The sequence below is a fragment of the Diabrotica virgifera genome, chromosome 1 (genome assembly GCF_917563875.1).
Source record: "Diabrotica virgifera virgifera chromosome 1, PGI_DIABVI_V3a".
Taxonomy (NCBI): domain Eukaryota; kingdom Metazoa; phylum Arthropoda; class Insecta; order Coleoptera; family Chrysomelidae; genus Diabrotica; species Diabrotica virgifera.
In genome coordinates, this window is record NC_065443.1 from 139,608,285 (window position 1) to 139,633,531 (window position 25,247).

General features: G+C 32.9%; 1 protein-coding gene across 1 annotated transcript in view; it reads left to right on the forward strand.

Moving 5' to 3' along the window:
• Positions 1–24,871, forward strand: part of LOC114343721 (F-box only protein 21) — a 63,454-nt gene extending 38,583 nt beyond the window's left edge. The window contains exons 3-9 of the mRNA XM_028294560.2: positions 7,561–7,704; positions 11,766–12,030; positions 14,623–14,912; positions 18,543–18,764; positions 18,837–18,989; positions 20,764–21,053; positions 24,434–24,871. Coding sequence (XP_028150361.1) covers positions 7,561–7,704; positions 11,766–12,030; positions 14,623–14,912; positions 18,543–18,764; positions 18,837–18,989; positions 20,764–21,053; positions 24,434–24,618 — 1,549 coding nt within the window. The 3' untranslated portion in view covers positions 24,619–24,871. The remainder of the gene's footprint in view (positions 1–7,560; positions 7,705–11,765; positions 12,031–14,622; positions 14,913–18,542; positions 18,765–18,836; positions 18,990–20,763; positions 21,054–24,433) is intronic.
• Positions 24,872–25,247: the final 376 nt, after the last annotated feature.

Sequence of the window (25,247 nt, forward strand, 5' to 3'; positions counted from 1 at the left end):
GTAATCTTTCATTCTGCGTTTAAATTTTTCAAAAATACTTGTTAGTATTCTCAGAATCGTAGTCACAAAGATCAAATTAGAGAAGCAAAAAATAAATATTATAGGAGTTTATAGTCCAGAAAACTGCAAACCTGAAGTCGAAAGATTCCTTTTTTATAACGAGTTTCAACAGACAGTCGACGAAACACCAGCCAATGAGATAATATATATTTTAGGAGACATGAACGCAAGAGTCAGTAACAGAATTATACCAGGAATAAAGCAACGATTCAATGAAGACATCGAAAATGAAAATGGAGAAGTACTTATAAACTTTTGCTCTCAGAATGAATTTTGAATAAACAATACGTTCTTCAGACACAAAGATCAACAAAAATATACATTCCAAAATACAAGAAGACACAGATCCGTTATTGATTATACAGTGCTAGTCAAAAGTCCGTACCCCCTCTCGTATCTTCTGAACGGTTATACTACTTATAATAGTGAAATTTGGAGGGAGGAAATAAACGGACGTAGGCTTCTTAACTAGTCATGACAGGTGACGTTATAGTGACAGATGACTTTACAGCGCCACTGGGACAGATAATTTTAAATGGGATTTTATGGCAAGTAATACCTCGTTTGAAAGATATTCAAAATACCTATTCAGTCATACTAATTTTTTTGGATATAAATTGATTTTGATTTTGGTGAATAAATGAAATCAATATAAAATTGTAGTTTCGCATTTAATTAATAAAAATTCAAATGTCTGCCTATGTTTTTTTTGTCAAAAAAGTTCACGTTTTTCAGTTCTCTTAGGCAGGCCGCATGTCCAATAACAAATATTCAGAATTCATATCCGATATTGAACAGAATAATTATACCACCCAGTAGATTGCACGAATTTATTTGTTTTTATATTCACACACGTAGATTATTAGTTTAGATCCAAATTGGTCAATTATCAACAATATAATTTGGAAATGACACGAAAGTGCTGACAAAAGTAGAATTATTTACCTTAATTAAATATACAAATCACGCGGGCATCGTGTCACCAATGACCCAATTTAAGCTTCTATAAAACCAAGATATCTGGCCTAGAGAAAGAGCATTCATCAGTCTACATCAGTCTTTAGCTAATCGCGTATCAGTAATTAGTCAGTGTTCGGAAGTAGTCCCGGGGTAGAATTACCCTAGTGTCGGTTCTATCAATAAATACCTTTATCGCTATTCGGTGTTTATATCCTTATGTTTATACACCGCACATCAAAGAAACATGAAACGTAAATTACGTTTCATGGAAATAAACCACTGCTAAACAAATATATGTCCGGCCATTTATGAAACTCTCCGAAAATAAAAATGTGTCATGAGCATGAATCACACTCGTTTCATTGGTAGGCGGACTTTGAGATTTGTTTAGCAGTGTTTTCTTTTCATGAAACATGTTTTTCGTTTCATGTTTCATGTTTTTCGTTTCATGTTTCTTTGGTGTGCGGCTTGGCTAATAGTTTTTACGTCAACGTCAACCCTTTTGACAAGTAATCATAGGCGGAGGTTTGAATTTTTATTAATTAAATGCGAAACTACAATTTTATTATAATTTTATTTATTCATCAAAATTAGCTTAAACTCAAACAAAATTAGTATGACTGAATAGGTATTTTCAATACCTTTCAAACGAGGTATCACTTGCCATAAAGTCCCATTTAAAATTATCTGTCATGGTGGCGCTGCAACGTCATATGTCACTATTACGTCACCTGTCATGACTAGTTAAGACGCCTACAACCGTTTATTTCCTCCCTCCAAATTATAAGTATAACCGTTCAAAAGATACGAGGGGGGTACGGACTTTTGACTAGCACTGTATATTGACAAACAGAAACATCCACCACTCGCAAGTACTATATATAAGATGTTTAAGTGCAGCTAATATTGGAAGCGATCACAACCTAACACTTATAAAAATCAGAATACAGCTAAAAACAAACAGGAAAGAAGACCCTATTGAATGTGAGACAAGAATAAAGGTAGAACAGCTACGAGACTTATCAACACGAGATCTATACCAGAGAAGACTGCAAAAAGTATTGAATGAAAACTACATAACATCGGATGAAGGCATAGAAGAAAGTTGGAGGAAGATTAGGGATAATATCAAAATGGCAGCAACGGAAGCACTTGGAGGACGTAAGATAAGTAATATACGAAAGAAAAGGGAAACACCATGGTTCTGCGAAGAAATAAAAATAAAATGCCAAGAAAAAAGAAAATCTACCTAGAATACAAATCCAAACGAACGAGACAGACATATGAAGAATATAAAAGAGTACGAAATGAATTAAACTCAATAGTAAGAAGGAAGAAAACAGAACATTGAGAAGCATTTTCAAAAGAGATGGAGCACGACTTCTATGGGATGCAAAAGGAAATGTGGAAAATGATAAGAGGTCAAACAGCAGAGATGAAGGAATTGATAGAAGTAAAACATATTGAGGGTTCATCTAATATGTAAAGAGGTATATACTAGGGTGGAGTGAAAAAACGACTTTCTACGATATCAATTTCTAATAGTGCAGAAAACTTGCGCATAGGCATCCTTAAAACAGGAAAAATAAAAAAAAATTTTAATATCCTAAGATCGCGCAATAGGCCTAAAGTTTGAAAAAGTTTGAAAAAAAACTGTCATTTTTAAAGTCATGGGAAAAATATTTCTAATGAATATTTTTTATTCTAATAGCTAAAAACATATTCTTTGAGGTGTATTTAGCTCGAAAAAAATATTCTTGAACATTTTTATGTATATTTTGAGATCGCGCAAAAAGCCTAAACTTTGGGGAAAATCGGCAAAATGAGGTATTTTTCGTGAAATTCTAAAGACATAAACGAAGTCTGTTCGGTTTGTAATCATACCCGATGCATTTCTACATATTAATTTATTATTTTAGATGTGTTACAAAACTTGATTCGACTTTCAGTCATGCTTGCTTATTGCTTATTAATGGCGCACTCCTCCAAGCTTACTCCCCTTGTTGTCAATCCATGGACTGTTCCGCGCTTAGTGAGAACATCGCAGCGGCTTGACTACTGTGACTAGTAGCGTAGTAGCTCGCAACAAGTACAGTTGTCTGTTTGCGTTTACTTGTGTTACAGTCAAATAGTGCGCATTTTTCACAAAATTCGTTTGTTAGTAGTGTTTTTAATTTCAACATGATGTCGTCGAATAGTGGAGTTGCTACAAGACTTGTGTTACAGTAAAATAGTGAGTATTTTTCACAAAATTAGTTTGTTAGTAGTGTTTTTAATTTCAACATGATGTCGTCGAATAGTGGAGTTGCTACAAGACAATCCCACACGAACGTTTGCCCGATTTTCGGTCCGTCTCGAGAACTAAGTGCTAATACTTTGCCAACGTACGAGGACGTACTTCTTTCTTGTTTCGAAGAGAGACAAAGATTAATGTTATTGTCAGATTCAAAGTTCAAGGTGAAATTTCCACCTATTGCAGAAAGTGTTGCCACTCAAGTTGAAAATCTTTTTAAGAATGCTTCAATTCCAACTGTTACACACACTCGTGTTGTCCAAATGGTAATTTCGTATCACGAAGAGTACTACAAGATCAGGAAATCATTTAACCGTGATAAAGACAAGGATTTTTTCAAGGAAAGACTGGAAGTTTTTATCGCTAATGCTCGGGGAAAACTATTTGATATTGCAGCATGTAAGTGTGAAATAATGCTTTCATGTGAATGCGAGAAAAAACTAAGCTGTGACTGTCCTGTGGTTCAAGTTTGCAATTGCGAGAAAGCAAAAAAGATCCCTGATATTGAATTGAAGTTTGTATACGACCAACGAACTACAAGAAAAATGTTTATTGGAAATGTGGATAAGAAAGTGTCAGTGATTCTGCATAAAAGAGAAGAGAGAAAATTACATCTCTTGCAGCAAGAAACTTGTTCCTTAGATACCAGCGCATCCAGCACATGTGATACTTATGTTCGTCAAAGTGTGGACCAAGAAAGTCATTGTGATATGAGTTTGTCACAGCCTTCAACATCGCAAATGCGTTATAAGTTGACAACTACTGCTATGATAAGTGACAGATATGGAGTTTCCGACAGGGCCACAGCAGCAATTGCATCCGGTGTGATGCATGATCTTGGATTAATATGTGATTCAGATATGTCTCAAGTAATTGACAGAAGTAAGATTAGGAGAGAGAAAGAAAAGCTGCGAAAAGAAGTAACAATTGACAATCAAGATCAGCTTAAAGAAGTAAAGGGAATCTATTTTGATGGAAGAAAAGATACCACTCAAACTCAAGAAAAATTAGGAGCCAAATTTTATCGTAGAGTAACAAAAGAAGAGCACATCAGCATTATTAGTGAGCCTGGTGGCCAGTATGTTGGTCATGTAACACCAAAAAAAGGAACTGGAAGTGAAATAGCTCAGTGCATTATTGACTTCATGAGAGAGCAAGACTATGATGTGAAGGAAGTAGAAGCCGTTGGATGCGATGGAACCGCCACCAACACTGGATGGAAAAATGGAGTGATTCGCAACATCGAAGTAATGTTCAAACGGCCCCTGCAATGGTTTGTGTGCCTATTACACTTCAATGAACTCCCTTACAGGCATCTTTTTGAACACCTAGATGGCACAACTACAGGACCAGCATCATTCAGTGGCCCGATTGGGAAAAAGCTCGTGAACTGTGCAAAAAATGATGTAGTACCATTTGAAGTCATTGTACCTGAATTTGAGATCATTATTACCAAATCTGACCTTAGTAAGGATCAGCAATACTTATTAGATATTGTTAAGTCAGTTACAACTGGACTCTGTGAACCTGACCTAGCTGCTAAAGATCCTGGTCCCCTTAGCCACTCCAGGTGGTTAACCTGTGCCAACCGAGTACTAAGACTCTACATTTCTGAAGAAAGTCCTTCATATGAGCTGAAAATATTGGCCAACTACATTGTCAAGACATATGCTCGCTGTGTGGTTCGCCATCAAAAAGCACCACACTGTAAAAGACGGACCAAAGCATGTACTTAAAGTAGTACAAACTACAAGACATTTACCAGATGACATAAAGACGATAATTGATCCAGTCATTGAAAGAAATGGATTTTTCTGTCATCCAGAGAATCTGCTTTTAACTATGATATTGGATGACCGAGAACATATCAGAGAGTTAGGATACAGAAGAATAATTAAAGCTAGAAATCAAAATCAAGAAACAGGAGAGAGCGTCAGGATATTCAAGGTACCTTCGATAAACTTTGACGCTCAAGATTATACAGAACTAATTGACTGGTCAAAGTGTGCTCTGACCTCACCACCTTTGATTGCAAGGATGACAACAGAGCACATTGAATCCCTGCTCAAAGAGAAAGCTTTACCTGAGTTTGATTGCTTAACATTTCCTTGCCACACACAAAATGTAGAAAGATGTGTGAAATTAGTTACAGAGGCCTCAGGAAAAGTGTGTGGCCATGAAAACCGTGATGGGTATATCAGGGCAACACTGAAATCAAGATCAATGATGCCAAAATTTAACACTAAATCAGAGTTCAAAGGCGGAAAGTAATTTTATCACGCCCAGAATTGGTTGGTTGGTTGGGTAGGGCGTGGGTGGGACTCGAAGTGCAGCCACCTCCACGTGGTGAGTCCTGGGTCATTTCAGTACAACAAGTACTGAAATGGGCGAGGAGCTGCACATGATGTTGAACAATTCTAAAGCAAAACACCAGTGTCTACTCTGAAGTCTTGCGTAAGTATTACAGTCTCGGTATATCCTTGAGCATTTAAGAAAAATACCTCATTTTGCCGATATTCCCCAAAGTTTAGGCTTTTTGCGCGATCTCAAAATATACATAAAAATGTTCAACAATATTTTTTCCGAGCTAAATACACCTCAAAGTAAATGTTTTAAGCTATTAGAATAAAAAATATTCTAATAGTCGAAAAATATTCGAAAAAAAATCCTTGAGAATTTAAGAAAAGTACCTCATTTTGCCGATTTTCCCCAAAGTTTAGGCCTTTTGCGCGATCTCAAAATATACATAAAAATGATCAACAATATTTTTTTCGAGCTAAATACACCTCAAAGAACAGGTTTTAAGCTATTAGAATAAAAAATATTCTAACAATCGAAAAATATTCGAAAAAAATCTTCAAGCATTTAAGAAAAATACCTCATTTTGCCGATTTTCCCCAAAGTTTAGGCCTTTTGCGCGATCTCAAAATATACATAAAAATGTTCAACAATATTTTTTTCGAGCTAAATACACCTCAAAGAAAATGTTTTAAGCTATTAGAATAAAAAATATTCATCAGAAATATTTTTCCCATGACTTTAAAAATGACCGTTTTTTTCAAATTTTTTCAAACTTTAGGCCTATTGCGCGATCTTAGGATATTAAATTTTTTTTTTTATTTTTCCTGTTTTAAGGATGCCTATGCGCAAGTTTTCCGCACTATTAGAAATTGATATCGTAGAAAGTCGTTTTTTCACTCCACCCTAGTATATACCAGGGTTCTCACCCTGGTATTTATTTGGTGGCTCAGCTACCATTTACCTTGTTCATTCTTTAACACTGATGATGATTTTGTAAAAAATCGAAAAAGTTCTGTGATGTAGCCTTAAAGAGATTTTAATACAAAATTTTATACCTTTTACAAATGCTTTTTCAATACAATTTTTACATTTTAGTATTTTAGTTCAAACAGATCTAGGCTTTGAAGAATCCCTGTTGTCCATTTGGCAGACCACATGTTCGCCTGTGCCTTCTGCAGTTGTGCAGAATTTTCATAGGCTTTGCTCATTTTGCCCATTTTACAGAAATAATATATGAATGATTTTTTAGAGTTTAAACACGGACACTGAGTTAAGTTTTCTGAAGCTCTTTAAAGTATTTTTGTATAGTGGGCAGAATATTACAATAACCTTTTTTCTTGTCTTTGGTTTGACATATTTTCCCAGTAGACTGCGTAGACTGCACGATGCAGTTTTTGTGGGACACTACAGAATGGTTCTGGTTCAATAAAAGGAATATTAGTTCTTTACTTAGCAAGACTATCAGCAGTCTCGTTACCAGTAATTTGTTCTTCTTCTTGCAGTACCGTCTCCTATCGGAGGTTGGCTACCATCACAGCAATCTTAACTTTGTTGGCTGCAGCTCTGAACAACTGTATTGAACTGCACCCATACCACTCCCTTAAATTAATTAGTAATTCCTCTATGCTCCTAATCCTAAGAAAGTTTAATATTTACCCACATGTTCCAAGTTAATACTTACCCACAGGTTGTATAATTATTCAGAGTCCTTAGTGCAGCTTGATCTCTCAAAAGCATTAAATATTTTTTAGCCAAATTGTAGTGGTTTTTTAGGTACTCTAATATTAAATTAATTACCAAGATTAAATTAATTAATTTGGTTTTCAACGTAATAAAACAAAATAGTTTTTTTTAAATTGTGTTTTAAAACACATTTTGTTTCCAAAATAAAATTATTTTACTGAGCTCTAAATATATTATAAACAAGTATTTTTTATGTTTTTTAGATATGAAATCTCAGACTCGGATCTATATGAGTGGAGCAGTATTTTACTCGAAAGAGAAGAAGTATACAAATGTCTTGTAACAGATTTAATGGAGATTGTAAATACAGATGTTTCCATCAAGAGTATAGAAGTGGTACCATTAAAGTAAGAATTTTTTATTTCCTGAGAATAAGGTTTCTATTTAGACCAGTGGTTCCCAAACTAACTAATTTGGAATTGAAAAAGACTGATATGTTTTTGTACACACTTATGATAGTCGAAAAAATAAAGCATTACACCTCTAACTTGTTTAAAGTAAGACATGTAAGCATGTAAACACAGTAAGTCATGAAAACTTTTGCATTCGATTCCGGAGAGCTTCAGAAAAATTGTTGACCACTTGCATGAGCGACAAATCAAAAATTCCAGTTTTGTAGACGGAAAATGCATTTTCCAAAGTACATCTCAAATTTTCCAAAAAATAAACATTCATAACTAGGAAAATAATTATGTAAATGATTTCAGTTTTCATACTCGGGGTTTTTTGAGGTCGCTGAACAGTCATATCGGGTCGGCGAAGCTGTAAGAGGTACCTGGTGCCCGATATCCCAATATGCACGTCGTCTCCTGGAATTTTATGGAAATTCATTATGAAAATCGTTAAAACTGGTCATCCCGGTGTTCTTGAGGTCACTGAACACGAATATTGCTTTGGCGATGCTGGACGAGGTACCTGGTGCCCGGTAGTTACGTCATTTCCTGGAGTTTTATGAAAATTTGTTATGAAAATAGTTGTAATTTATTATCTCGTGGTTTTTGAGATCTCTGAACACGAATATTGCATCGAAGATGTTGTACGAGGTACCTCTTGCCCGGTACCTACGTCATCTGGAGTTTTATGAAAATTCATTATGAAAATAGTTAAAATTTATTAACTCGGTGTTTTTGATTCGCTGAACACGAATATAGCTTCGAAGATGCTGTACGAGGTAACTGGGGCCCGGTATCTACTTCGTCTCCAGGAGTTTTATGGAAATTCGTTATAAAATTTAATAGTTAGTAGTAGCAACAAAAGTTATTTTACTTCAAAGCGTAAATTGTAAAAAAAATCGAAGTTTTTTTTAGATTTAATAATAATTTTTCAGATATAAAGATCTCAGAACCTTTAGTAGGTATGTGATTAAAACTCAGTAACCTTAAAACCCCGAAATATCAAGTTTTAACAAATTTTATTACGAATGTCCATAAAATTAACGGAGACGACGTAGATACAGCATTGCCGAAGTAATATCCGTTTCAGCAACCTCAAAAAACCTCAGGATAACCAGTTTCAACGATTTTCATAATGAATTTCCGTAATCCTCCAGGATACGACGTGCATACAGGGCACCAGGTACCTCTTACAGCTTCGCTGACCCGATATTCCTGTTCAGCGACATCAAAAACCCCCAAGTAACAATTGAAATCATTTCCATAATTATTTTCCAAGTTGTGAATTTTTATTTTTTGAATACTTTGAGATGCACTTTGTAAAATGCATTTTCCGCCTACAAAACTGCAATTTTTATTTGTCCCTCATGCTAAGTGGTCAACAATTTTCCTGAAACTCCCGAATCGAGTGCAAATGTTTCATAACGATCCGTCTTACTTTAAAAAAGTTAGGGGCTTAGGCGATTTTTTTGCTTTATTTCCTCCCCTATGACGAATGAATGGGAAAAGAAAAGTATTTTTGAAGTGAAACATATTTAATTCCTGTTGTGCGTCCCACCTTGACTTTACAGTACAGGTTCTTATGACCAAGAGTGATGCCAAATTTTATCAGAAACAGGTTTTAAGCAAACATACTGTTTTCTGTAGGATAACTATTAATAACTTAGGAATTAATAGGTTTGTTCTAGCAAGCAGTCAAACTAGTCAGAAACCGTCAGCAAACAGTTGGTCAGTGAGAAAACATAATACAGTCACCAGTGCTATCCCCTCTACTCGCGCTGGTCCACTATTAACTGATGGTTTCAAACCGTTTGAAACTGATTCGAGAACAAACCTAATATTATTGGCATTTTGTGGCTGTCAGGGGTTCTAAAACATTTTTTTTTCGAAAAATACTTTTATGTGAACAAAATATAAATAATTTTGTATAAAACATTTACATAATGATGAATTTAAGCGCATAAATATGTTAAACCTTAATAATTACGTAGGTACCTACAGAAATAAATAAAATACATTTAAACTATATGTTGTAGCTTCTTTCTCTAATCCCGTCTTCTTCACTTTCACTGCCGTAGGGTGTAAACACATTAAAATGACATTAATTTCATCTTGGAAATCAGTCATTAAGAATAACAATACACTGCAATTAGGATCCAAATTTTCCAAATAAGCAATGAGTTACTCAATACAATGTTATCAGTAATAATTTTAAGCTTATTTAATATTCTTTGTTATAATTTAATTTAGGTGAACTGACCATCAACAATTATACTTTATATTTATTCTCAACTGTAGGTTCTGGTAGGGCAATATAAAACTGTACTTAAACTTGACTGACAATCTATTTTACATTTTTCTTGACATTACTTCAGAACTGTCTATACTGTCAATATATAAATTAACAACCATAGAACAATATCCACTTTTAATGTTGAATATTCTAACATTCTTAACCAAAAGAAGTTATTACATATCGATTATAAAATTGCTGATTACTTTTCGAAAATGACTATCACTCACAAAAAAACAATGAAAAATATTGTTTTACTTGACTGTAACGGGTTAGTTTTAATTTAACATTTTTAGGGACCTACATTTTTAGGACATCGGTAATGTCCGATTGAAAATTCTTTTGAAGAAAATCGGCATCGCCGCGCTAAAAACTCCCATAAGGATTGTATTGCCGTATGTTCGTGTACTGTACAGTCAAGGTGGGACAGACATTAGCTGAGCGCTTTCGTTTCGACTTACACAGCCATCTTCAGAGCTATGCTACAATAAAATAACTTTATATAAGTATGTAACTAATACTGTTAAACGTTATAATGTTTAATTACGTTAAAAAATTATTAAGGATTATTATTAATCCTTAGCAAATTTCCTGGCACAGTTGACTTTTCAAGTTCAACAAAAAACCTAGATGTCTTTAAATATTGACATCATAAATATCCAATACTATTTGATCAGTTGTTCTTTGTACTGTAATATTAATCGAAATTTTCTTGTTTCTACAATATACTCCCTTGTGTAGTATAGTGCGTATTACTTCACTTTTAGTCGGTATAATTAGGTTTTTCCGATTTGGCAATCATTAACAAAATATTGTAAGAGGCAAGCAAGACTCAGCTGTCTTGTGTGGTTGCGGTTTAAAAGAGTTTTGCCAATGACGGTTCTTTGATAAATTTTTCTTTTAGTGTTCCAAAAAAAGATTTATCTTTTTTATCACCATGAATGTTCTTGTAGTCTGCAAGGTTTCATAGCTTCGTTTGTATTGTTATTTTAATTATGACGATTTATGTAATATTAGTAAATTGAATTCTTACTGTTTTGTTTTCTTGACTTTTTATAAGTTTTGTAGATAAAATTGTACAATTTTTCATGACAATAAAGCATATTTCTATTCTATTCTAACTTTATGGCAAATGAGGCACATTGGTAATGTATTGTTTTCAGACGACTTAATAAAGCCATATTTCAAATATTCGCTATCATATTATTGTCTACATTTTTTACTTGAGCTATTATTATCTGTAAAAAAATATCATTTTTATGGAGGAATTTTTAATTAATATTTTTGAAATTTTTTGAAATAATTCTGTAAAAAACAAAACATGATTTTACCGAAAATCTCATGGCTCATAAAATGTTTCAAAAAATGTTTCAAAATCAGCTAGTGGTACTGCCAGTAGGCAGTACTACCGTTGCCGTTCCAGACTTTGGCCTTGCAATCAACCAAATGTACGAGTGGTAGTTGCCTACCAATACCTCAGTGCAAGTGAGGAAATTTTGCCAGAACCGAGTCAACTTCCAGTACGTTCTTTAAAGGAAAATTAAGCGTTATGAGGACAATACATAAATTAATGTTTCTAAATTTTTTGCTCTTTTATTTTTTACCGCCCCTTAAACTTCTTTGCCCCCAAATGCACCTGTGGTTATCATCGCCGAAGTAACCACTAGGGGCAATGGGACCCACTTTAAGAATCACTGATTTAGACTGTGTTTTTTACTTTTAGCACACCAGGAAATAAGACGTTCCAGTATTATGCCAACAAAGTACTCAGATACATACGACAGCATCATCTTTCCAAGGTATGGAAGGAATACATATCTTTACCGCCATCTAAACAAATTCTTGAAGTAGGTGCGGTATTTGTTGCTCAGTGGTGTCAACCAAATGTTGAAGTGACAGTTGAGAATATAGGCCACAGATTAGATTTGATAGCTGAAGAGGTTAAGTCTGCACTGCGAACAGTATATCCCGAGCATCCAATATTTAAAGTAAGAAGAATTTTATATTATTAGAGATATTCATTTATTAAAAAAAATTACTTTATGACCCTTTTCAAATGAGATAAAACTTTAATGATTTTAAAAATTAATTTCTAGTTTATTTATTAATATTAAGCCCTAAAACTGCATGATTATGTTAATCAACTCTTCAATAATTATATTATTAAACAATGGTACTTATAGATATCGACTATACAGTTTGTATTCTTCTGATGATTATCGGTCTTAATTGAAAATTGTATGAATAAAAGGTGGCGGAAGAAAAAAATTGTGTCTGTTAATAACGGATCAATTTGAGCTTTTTTTATATCGAGAGTAGAACGTAAAAGTATTAATTACTTTTTTATAAGGGACTACTATAAAGCACTAAGTTTTATATATAATTTTGTACAGTGATGAGCGCGCTAATGACCGGAAAAATAACGCAAAATATGGAAAACATGGAAAGAGATGACACTAGTAGAAATGGAAATTATCGATATAAACGTATAAATTAGCATTACATTACATAGTTTCCCACCTTGAGACGTATCGGATGAGTATGACAACTGCCACTGTGGCAGGAAAATTTTATAAAATACTCCATAAAATAAATTTATTTAGAACTGTTTCCAATGCAACTGTCACTAGGTCCATAATACAGGTTAACGGCCTTGTTGCATTGACTATTATAATGGAAAAAACCAGAAATATTGATTTTTTGTCACTTGGCCCATTATATATATCCACTCTTAAATACTCCGTCCCTGACGTCTAAAGGTGGGAAACTATGTAATGTAATGTTAATTTATACGTTTATATCGATAATTTCCACCTCTACTAGCTTCATTTCTTTTTATTTCACAATGTATTATGTTTTCATTTTTTGCGTTATTATGCCGGTTATTAGCGTGCTTATCGCAGTATAACGGGCAAAATAACGCAAAAGATGGAAAACATAATAATACATTGTGAAATGAAAAGAGATGAAACTAGTAGGGGTGGAAATTATCGATATAAACGTATAAATTAACATTACATTACATCGTTTCCCACCATTAAACGTCTGTGACAGGAGCATTTTATAAAATTCTCGTGTCACAGTGACAGTTGTCATACTCCTCCGATACATCTAAAGGTGGGAAACTATGTAGTGTAATGTTAATTTATACGTTTATTTATACGATAATTTCCACCTCTACTAGTTTCATCTCTTTTTACTTCACAATGTATTATGTTTTCCATATTTTGCGTTATTTTGCCGGTTATTAGCTCGCTCATTAGACCGAAAAGCACTTTACCGAAACCTCACTAGAGCGAACAGTACGAGACCGAAAAGCAGGAGACCGAAATGCATTAGGTACATAATACAGGGTGATCAAAAAGGATTGTACTCTGAGTAAGGGTAACATCAACCTCCCTTCACCCTTTATCCATAATGGTTGTTGGCATAATAATGAAATTTAAATTAGAAGCAAATAAAATTTACTCTTAATTTCTTTTTACTTGTCGCAGTAAAAGAGATGAGAATGTAATTTAAATGTAATTACAACTAAATGTCATTTGGATGCTTATTAGAAATAGTTACATGGTGTAACGTCACTCTACCCTTAATTTATTTTTACCTTCACTAATTTGTTTAACGGATGAAAATTATTTCATAATAGACTGTACAGTACAGTACTGTACTGTACACAGCCTGTAAAATAATACAAAAAACACAATGAACAAAAAGACATATACAAAATCTTAGCATAATTTACTGCAATCTTTTTTAATTTATGTACCACTTCGGTCTAATGCTGTTCGGTCTAGTGAGGTTTCGGTAAAGTGCTTTTCGGTCTAATGAGCTCGGTCTACTGCTTTCGGTCTAATGATTTCGGTCTAATTGTCGTGTACCGCGCTCATCACTGTATTGTAATAACTTCAATATTTTCTGTGGTTATTTCAATACAAGTTTTGATTTATAAGTCAGCATTAAGATTCTCATCTATCCAACTGCCCAGGTACTTAGATTTTTAGTGGTTTTTGTTCGGTATACGTTTACGTGTGCTTGTTGATTTGTATTTTGATATGTTTTGATACCATCAATAACTTTATTTTGTCGTTATTAATTTTTAAGCCCAATAGATCTCCTTGCAATAGGTCTGCCCACTAGCCCAATAGGTCTGCAAGTATAACTGCCAATACAGATAAATGCTTTAGTATAACCTATGAAACATATAAAAATTCTTTTCGTTGGCCTCAGCACTTTGTTAAAACTGATAACGCAAACAAAGCCTCTCTAATTTCAAATAGTTCTCGAAAACCCATTTGTAGTTCACTCAGATCTTTTCAGACTAGTTCGCAAAATTTTAATAAATAAATACTATCACAAGCTTTATTGTGTTTAACGTGAAGCAAAGTATCGAAAATTTACCCTCTTTTGGAGTCTCAGTAGGCTGCGATTTAAAATTAAATTTCAGTTGAGTATTTTAAAAAATGTGAACATTTAACCTGTATGACTGTGCAAAGCTTCAAATCTGTATTTATTTTGATAGCCGAAATATAGGGCTGTCTTAATCTTAAATGCGACACACTGTATAATAACAATATCTTTAGGCGACTCAAGAGCAACTCGATTTATGGCGCAGACAAAACAAAGAGCAAAATGAATGGAAAGTAAACGAATGTCGTCAGCTAATAACCATCATGCGCGAAGTACTCTTTCAACAGATGAGATTCAGTGGAAACAACCATGCTTACTATATGCCACAAAATTCATTTATCAATGAAGTTTTGGATAAACGTCAAGGTTTACCCATAACACTAGCAATTGTATTTGAAGGTGTAGCTAGAAGATTGGGTCTAAGATGTGAGCCTATCAGCTTCCCAGCGCATTTTTTGCTTAGGTAAGTATTATTTTTTTATTAATTCCGATTTTCGTCGTCAATTAGATGTTAAAATTGATATTTTCGTGATAATAGTCTACTTTGCCTAATTGTCGTAATCGTAGAAGGAAAACATTTTTTAAGATAAAAAAATTAAGCAAGGTTCTGAAACCGTTTTCTTGTGACTTGTCTAATTTAAGTATTATGTTTATATGGGATTGAGCCACAATTATTTGTATAATGAAAATTACATTTTTAATTAACTAATGTTTGACACTTCGATTTCCACTCCGGAAATCGTTCTCAAAAAAGAAAAAAAAAAAAAGAATGTGTGTACTTTGTACGCACGTAAGAAGTTATACTTCTATTATATGATTTCAACGAAATCAATATACTTTAAACAGTTTATTTATATTTAATTTAACTATTAAACTAATTTTAATACTTACTACTTTCCAAAAATTTTTATTAAAACAATACCAAAAATGAAAAAAAATAAAAGAATAAAACACACACAAACACATTGAAAAATGCCACAAAGAAATGATTTCTGAACAATAATTGTTGCCAAAAATTTTAACTAAATACGTTTTTTCTGAAAAAATTATATAATAATATACTTACAATCATAAAATGTATAAAAAAAAATAAAAAAATAGTAACTTGCATTGGAGATCGAACCCGCTTCCCGTCGATCCCGCCGATCGAAAATCGAAGTGCTTTCCCATTGCGCCAACTTCGCGTGTCTGTCATGTGGGAATATACACCAACTGAACGTTTACACCATAAACTTTTTGACAGTAGTTGTTTATTACTTAGTTTGATTTTTGTGGAATTAAAGGAATATTTTGTGGAATAACAATATATTAGGTGAATATCGGTAGAAATTTTGATGGTAATCAAATTATGTATATCCAAGCATTACATACTATTTTGGTAGATTCATTTTAAATTTTCCAAATAGGTAGGTACCTATGTAATTTTTTATTAGGATACTGAAACATTTACAATTATTACGTACCTGTCGCTTTTAAAAAACTATTTAAAAAGTCACTAAAAATATAAACTTGCTTTTTTCTCTGCCATCACAACAATAAAAACTAATATACACAACATTTTTTTATCCATAATCTCCATATTGAACAATAGGGAACTTGCACATTTTTTTTATTACATAATAATGTTCAGTTTTGTATAAAAATGAGATTTCCAAAATTTCACGCTTCAAAACCTCATAATAACTTAGAAGTACAAATTTAAAGTCTTCGTTATTTTAAAGTAGTTCGAACGGCCCGTGACGTCACCTAGTTTTACATTAGTTATTATTATGGTTATATTTCGCTGTGTCTAGGTAAACGCTAACGTGTACGCAAATAAAAAAGTTAGGTACATACACGCGAATTAAACTTCATCAAGCCAGTGACGTCATTATTTAACGTACGCAGTGACTGTATATTTTGGTAAATACATGCTATTTTGATATGTTTAGTGTTTGTTTGATAGAATAGTTATTTTCCTAACAAGTGCAGAAAGTCATTCTTTTCCGCACGCGACTGCAGTTTGCCGAACGACGCGAAGCGGGAGTTCGGCAAGCAGCCGAGTGCGGAGAAGAGACTTTCTGCAAGAGTTAGGAACAATATTTTTTCTAAGAGTCTAAAAAATTACCAAATCTTAATTCAATTAATTTAATTAATAATGAAAATACATACACAAATTAATTCTTTGACAAGGTTGTCAAAACCAAACTTTCAATATAATTAGTTAGCATGAGGACGATCTTGGTTTCCATGACGATGATTCAAAACGACTGTTATTGTCCACCGATTTGACTTTCGAATATTATGTCAAAATAATTTTATTTCATCGAATTGTCGCGTTAATTTCATTAAAACAGGAACACAATGAGATATATTTGAAATAAATTAGTAAATAATATCTAAATATTAGTTTATTGCATGTATTATAATTACTTTAAGGCCATATTAACATATCTAAATTAACACGCGTGCGGAAAAGTAAAAACCGCGTGCGGAAAAGTAACACGCGTGCGGAAAAGTACACCCGTGCGGAAAAGTGAAACATTCTAAACTAAAATGCGTGCGCGAAAGTAGACATTTTTGCACCCTCGTAGAAAAAAATATTTGTTAAGGGAAGGGAAGCAGAACTATTCAGATGTTTGAAACTTAATTGTAATAAATCAATGTATATAATAAAAGTATATATTTAGGTTAGCAAAATAAATATATGTATTTAGTTGACATGACACGTACAAAACATTGCTAAAATAATTTTTATACGTAAGTTAATTATTATAATCAACTATTCTAAATGGGAAATGTGCCACAATTTAACTAAAAAAAGATTTTATTAACGTTTCGACGTCCAAATCGGATGTCATTGTCAAAATACAAAAATTAGTCAGATTAAATAAATTATTAGAAAAAATTTTTTACCAAGCAAGAACATTTTTGTTTAATTTAATAATATTTTGTATTTTGACAACGACGTCCGATTTAGACGTTGAAACGTTAATAACATCATTTTTTTGGTTAAATTGTGGCTTAGTTCCCATTTAGAATAGTTGATTACAAAAATGCCACAAGAAAATAGCTTCATAACAAGTTAATTATTATTGTGAAAGCTTTAGGTCTTCCTTTTATTTTAATTTTGGACGGTAATACTAAATATTGTATATACTAAATTGTAACATATTGTACTATATTGTAATACTAAATACTGTATTTCACTTATAACTAAAAAAATATATATTAATTTATAGTCTCTTAACTTTTTCATACTGTTTTAAATGTTGTTAAACTCATTAAAACAACTAAATAATTGTCCACACTGCATAGTTATTTTAAAAACAAACACTAAACAAATAAAAAATAAGAAATCTCTTTACTAATCAATATTTAAATTAAAGTATAAACACAACGCAATTAAACAAATTCCAACACTCTGACACTAACTTTTTTATTTGCGTACACGTTAGCGTGTACCTAGACACAGCGTTATATTTAGGTATATTCTTCTTTTCCTTCTTTAGTTTATTGGCCTCCACCTACTTGGGTATTTGGCCAGCTCGTCGTAGGGTAATAAAGGAAAAATATTTATATTCTAATGACATTTATCGTATGTCGTTGTAATAATATATATCAGTTTGTTGAGATTGGAGTTTGATACAGTTTTTGAAGGAGAGAAAAGAAGGTTTACTATTGAAACTAAAACCATTTTGTAAAAGTAAAAATTTTCTATGAATAGTTCAAACGAACAAAAACACTTTTAACGTCACATAACTGTATTTTTTACTGACGTTTATAATGTCTAATTAATTTTGTTTACTTTTTGGTGTAAAATGTAAATGCAAAACCATATGACGTCACGACGCGTTTTTTGCTGGCTGGAATAATTTGAATTTTTAATCGTCTTTAGGGGAAAAACGAAAGACAAACAAAACTTTTTTATCATTGATACATGTTTTAAATTATGTTCTGTTGTGATTTATAACATTTTTTTCCAATTTTAAATTTTATGCAAGTTCCCTATTATTGACAGACGATTTTAACACCCAATCAGATCCCGTATAACGTTTGATCGTTAAATTTATAGAAGTGTAGTTATTATGGTACTAATCTACCGAATTTTTAGGTTTTGTGAAAGCGTTGATCCTGAATCTGACTGGTACTATATTGACGTTTTCAATGGAGGCCAAATAGTGGGAAGAGGAGCATGTCCGCATAGTAGATTTTCAGGTTCCAGAGATCTCATTCCGGTTGCCACAGCTGTACAAGTGATAGAACGCATGGCAAACAATTTGGAAGTTTCAGCCAGACAACATGCTCATCCCAATGGCAAGATAACACGTTTAAGGTGATTTTTATCAATTCTTCAATTTGACATATATACATTTTATTTACTTATTTTTTTCATTATATTTTGTAGGTCAAGTTTGGAGTTGTTGAAATTAGTGAATCCGAGAGACATTTCAGCTTTAGTCAGCTTAGCTAGATTATATATGCTGCACAACATGGATACTAAATCTTTGGAAACTTTCTTGTTATCTCAGGAGTTTGAAGTTCCGGAACAAGCTCAAAGGTATGTATATGGAAGAATAACATTTCTGGATTCTGGATCAAAACGCCTTTAATTTTTACTATCTACTAAATAGTCGGTTATTACCGTCAAGTACATAATAGTTATTAAGGTACCAAGGGTATTTTGACGATAATAACGCTTGAGGTCAATGGTGTATATACCGAGGGCCTTTGGCCCGAGGGAGATACCTTGACCGAAAGCGTTATTATCTATAATACCCGTGGTGCCTTCAACGTTTAATGTCCGACTAAATATTCTTTACATGCAAAAAATTTGAATGAATTTTGAATTAATTAGTTTTCAAATAAGTTAATTTACCAGCAATAGTCGTAACATAATTGTGGTAACCATAATTTTATTTAGGTTGTTGTTTGTCAACTTGACAGTATTTAACTAGTTATTTAAAGGACCCCGCAGAAACCTTATGGGAAATGGCTCTCTGTCAAATGCTCTGAAACTTTGGGTTCTAGTAGTCCTTGATGTGTAGAACAAAAGACTCAATGGGCGCGTAGCTCCAAAAAATCATGGTTTTAAGATATAAGCCTCTGAAGTTATGGGTACAGTGATTACGTTTGAGTTGGAATAAATTCATTTTCTCGAGAATGGGCGAGTCTGGAGATAAATTACGAATCAGGTCGATTTTTATTTTTAAATTATAATTTTTTGGCATAATTTAAAAATAAAAAAAAATCAAAAAAATCAACCCGGTACATCACAACCTGATTCAGCTGAAAGTGAGAGTCAAGACGAAGAAAATGATGAGACGGTATCAATTAAAAGAGTAACTATCCAGGAGACTGAGGAAGCTGCCAATGTTCTACTAGAATATTTTTACCGACGAGTATCTTCAAACCTTGTGGAAATTTTGAACTTGGGCAGAAGTAAAAAAAAATCGAGACTTCAACACATGCCAACAGCTGTCGAATTTTTCTTTTCTTCAACAGTTATGTCCTTGTAAATTTTATTTTGATTATAGTAGAAATGTGCTTTTTTTCTATTATGTACCTTTTTTTGCAATTTAAAAGTTAGTTTGAACTTATGAGATTTATTCGTTTGTTATATTTTTATGGTAAGTACATATGTATGCATGTATATTATGTACATATATAAGAAATACATGTTCGGATTATCCGTACCTACTTTTCAATTATTCGTACCACGTCCGGTCCCGTGGAGAACGGATAATCGGATTTCTACTGTACTGTACTCTGTTTTTAAACTAGGAGGAGTAAACTCAAAAAACAGATTCACGCCCAATAATGTCACTAGAAAAATCACCAGATTCATCTCCTTTTTTGATTGATCATGTGAGCCTTCGACGGTAATCCATAAATATTATATTTATAAATAATACGTCGCTAAGAGTTCTAAAAGCAACTGTTTTTTTATATAAATGCTGACCGAAATTAAAAAAATTAAAGGAATAACCCAGAAAACACAAAAAATCGCTGATATAACTTAACACATTCACGGACACGCTGTCATTGTATACACGTATTCTTATGGAGTAAATGACTTCATATGCAGTCATATCCGTGCATGTGTTAATTAACCTATGAATTTTAAATGCTGATAGTGTCAAAATTTCATAAATATCGTCAAAATTTCATAATTTAGTGGAGTAAATTATGAAATAATGTAATAATAATTTAGCCTACGGTTGAACCAATTACAAACAAGCATTACGGCGTGGTAAATTTCAATTACTCCTGGTTTAAAAACGAGGTATATTACATTATGTAGATACTCTACTTTTATTCTCTTTTATTTTTAGAGTACTTCATATGCTTCGAGATTACGAAGCGCATCATTCTCGCAACGACCTGGGTCTTTTTAGTCAAGTAGAAGCAGCACAACGTACGCCAAATTTACATTATGCAGTAGGAATGGTGATGAAGCATATGACTTTAAATTACAAATGTGTTATCTATGACTGGGATCCGGTATGCTTGGCGGCTGCCGAATGGCAAGCCGAAAATAATGTGGACAAATTGCAGCTCAAAGATGAACAACCATTTTATAACGTTCTGGTGGAAGATGGGTCCCATAGATATGTGGCGCAAGGTAAAAATTGGTTATAAAATACGTATCGGTAGTTATAAATGTGACATACTCATCGTAAAACTTGGTATTATTGATTTTTATCAATCGCGTCCACCGCTGGACATTGGCTTCCCCCAGTCTCTTCCAATGCTCTCTACACTGCGCCGCTTGCGGCCGGTTTACCGGTACTCCTTTCACGTTGTCGGTCCATATAGTCGGTGGCAGTCCTAGACTTCTTTTATAGTTTCTGGGCCTCCATTCCATGATTTTTCTTATCCATCGTCCACCTTGTGTTCTCGCTAAGTGCCCTATCTAGTTCCTCTTTATCGTTGTGATTAGATGATGTCTTCCGCGCCTGATTCGTTGATTTGTTATGTCTCACTGTGGTTCCAAATGCCGAAAAGGTGGTCATGAACCTTTAAAAGCGTATATTGTTCATACACTTCGGAATTACTTTCGTGCTTAAGGGTTTTTGGCATCGCTGATTACGAATCTGACATTATTTTTTTTTGAAAAAACAAAATGACGGAACCAACATGGCGGAAGAAAATTGAAAATATCAATGAAAACGCAAAATAGTTTTAATAGCTTATCCACTTTGCTTTTATCTAGTTCTATTTCGTGTTCTCTCTGTATATCATTCACTTTTTCTTGTATTCTTGTTGTGTATTGTGGTCGTTTTTCTATTAATAATTCCTTAAAATGTTCCTACTCGGCATCAGTTATACTCTTAATAGGGAACTTGCATAAATTTTTAAATTCGAAAAAAATGTTATAAATCACAACAGAACATAATTTAAAACATGTATCAATGATAAAAAGATTTTGTAGATCTTTCGTTTGGCCCCCAAAGGTGATTAAAAATTCAAATTAAAACAGGTGGCCTAAAACACGTCGTGACGTCATTCGTTTGTACATTTACATTTTTCCAACAAAGTAAACAGAATTTTAAATTAGACGTTATAAACGTCAGTAGAAAATACATTTATTTGACGTTACAAGTGTTTTGATCGTTTGAACTATTCATAGAAAACTGTACTTTTACAAAATGGTTTTATTTTCCGTAGTAAACCTTCTTTCCTTTCCTTCAATAACTATATCAAACTCCAATGTCAACAAACTGGTATACAGGGTGTCAGAAACTCTACCGACAAACGAAGACAGGAGATTCCTCAGATAATTTTAAGACAATTTAACCCAATTCACCTAGTCCGAAAATGCTTCTTAAGGGAGCTAGAGCTCTTTAAAGATGGCGCCATGAAATTAGTTTTTCTTAAATACCTCCAGAACGCTTCTATTTAGAAAAACGAAAATTGGTATGCTTATTTACTTTTCAGAGATGAATCGATTCCATCCATTGCAAATTTCTAGTACCGGTCATAGGCGTCCGTTTTGGGTAGAGCAACGGGTATTTTATCGCATAACTTTTTTGTCCTTAACTTTTATGTATTTTTGACACCGGATTATTAAATTGTGAGGTATTCTAGTACTAAAAGGTACTCTTGCTTTAAGTCAGTAGGACACACCGTTTTCTAGAAAAATCGATTTGAAAGTTTTTCGTTTTTGGAATTTGAAAAAAAATTGAAAGAACTTTTCAACAAAAAACGAAGTATTTTACCAACATAAAGTAAGAGTAACTTTTAGTACTCGAATACCTTATAATTTAATAATCTAGTGTCAAAAATGCTCAAAAATTCAAGACAAAAAAGTTATGCTATAAAATAACTGTTGACCTACCCAAAATGGACGCCTATGACCAGTACTAGAAATTCGCAATAATTAATGAAATCGATTTATTTCTAGAATATAAATAAATGTACCAGTTTTCGTCTTTCTAAACAGTTTTTTTTTGAATTTTTTCAAATTTAAAAAGCGAAAAATTGTCAATTCGATTTTTCTAGAAAGCGGTGTGTCCTACCGATTTAAAACAAGAGTACCTTTTAGTACTAGAAAACTTCACAATTTCATAATCCAGTGTCAGAAATGCATCAAAGGTAAAGATAAAAAAGCTATGCGATAAAATAACCGTTGCCCTACCCAAAGCGGACGCCTATGATCGGTACTAGAAATTTGCAATGGATGGATTAGATTTATATCTTGTAGATAAACACGCGTACCAATAATTTTTGTTTTTCTAAATAGAAGCGTTCTGGAGGTATTTAAGAAAAACTAATTACAAGACGCCATCTTCAAAGAGCTCTAGCTCCCTTAGGAAGCATTTTCGGACTAAGTGAATTGGGTTAAATTATCTTAAAATTATCTGAAGAATCTCCTGTCTTCGTTTGTCGGTAGAGTTTCTGGACACCCTGTATATTATTACAATGACATACGATAAATGTTAATAGAATATAAATATTTTTCCTTTATTTTGCGACGAGGTATACCAAAATAGGTGGAGGCTAATAAACTAAAGAAGAAGAAGAATATACCTAATTATAACCATAAACGGAACCATATAGTTAAACTGAGTGACGTCACGGGCCGTTTGACCTATTTTAACATACCGAAGACTTTAAATTTGTACTTCTAAGTTATTATGAGTTTTTGAAGCGTCAAATTTTGGAAATCTCATTTTTATACAAAACTGAACATTATTATGTAATAAAAAAATGTGCAAGTTCCCTATTGTGTGCCCACCTTTTTGTGATGTTCTGACATTATTTATTATCTTCCATGCTTCTGAACTCCTAGTTCCTCCTAATTGTTGATCTATGTATTCACATTTTTTGATCCAGGTTGCGTTTTTTCTTTTAATCACTTCTCTTTTTACTTCTATTTAGGTCCCTGTATTGTTGTTGAATCTCAATGTTCTGATTTTGTAGACGTTGTAGGTGAAGTTGTTTTATCTTCTCTATTTTCTTCTCGATATCTTTATCCCACCATTCTGGTTTCTTTCCGTTTTCTAAGTTTCCTCGTGCTTCTTGTGCTGCTTGTTTTATGCATGTTTTTATGTGATTATATTCTTCTTCAGTTGTTCTTTGTTCTTGATTTAGTTTCGGTTCAAGTCTGTTACGGTACAGATATTGTATACTTTCATGTTGTAAGCTGTTAATATTATATTTTTCTATATCTCGATCATATGAATTCCTTTTGTGTTCTTTTTCTTCGGAGTTATTTTGTTTCTTACTTGTATTATTTCGACGCCTATAGAATAAAATATGCCTAATGGCTGTAAGTCCAGTGTACTCAGCTAAACTATTCTAAAAAGGAACGCACCTACGACTTAAATATTTCGTGTTGGTATCATGTGACGTCACGTGCTATGACGCGGATGACGTGCAACTGTATGTATCTATATTTTACGGACTGTATTTTAATAAAAATTTTATCTTAAATTCCGTGTGACATTACATATATGTATGTAGATACTGTACAAAAAATAATTAAAATTTTTTTTTTAGAAAATTTATTTCCTACATCAGATAGAGAAGAGATATATCTCAATGAAGATGTCGGCAGGCATTTTTCTCACTACTTCGAGACTCACTACGTTCCGAATGCTGAGAAAGAGAAAGAGTACCCAGCTGATAAAAAGATACGTCACTGGTTTCATCACCAAAAGAAGCTTGAAAGTATTAATCTTTAATAATTGTAAATGTGTTATTTTAATGTTTTAGACTAGTTGTTAAGTCTGTGTTGGCTAATTGTCCAATATGTATTATGTATTCTGATTCCAATATCTATGTTTTATTCTTTTAAGACGTGCCAAGTTGAATGATTTGAACATTCGACATTGTGCGTGTGTAGATGTCGGCATAAAGATTCTTTTCTTTTCTGTTAAGCTATAGAGTTTTATATTTTATTTGTTAAATAAAATACATGTTTTATCCCAAAAATAATGTGATATATTGTTATAGTCCAAAAACATTACCTGATAAGTTCAAGCCCATATAGGGCTTGAATTTTTCAAATTTAAAATCCACTAGATATGCCTTTAAAACAAACAAAACAATTATTAAAACACAGTGGAACGCAACAGAGAACCTAATGCTCATAAAAGGTTTAAATTATGCTGTAACACGCCCAACAGTTTCTAAACTAGACAGTGCAGTTAAAAAAGTCTGTCAAGTACTAGCAGCACATGAAAAGGAAGAATATAGAGTCCTATGCAAAAAGGAACTGGAAAACAAGAAAATCAAATGCAAATTCTAGTAAAGAGGAACTCAAAGTTGTAAAAACTCTAAAAGAAGATTATTCCATAATAGTATGTATTAC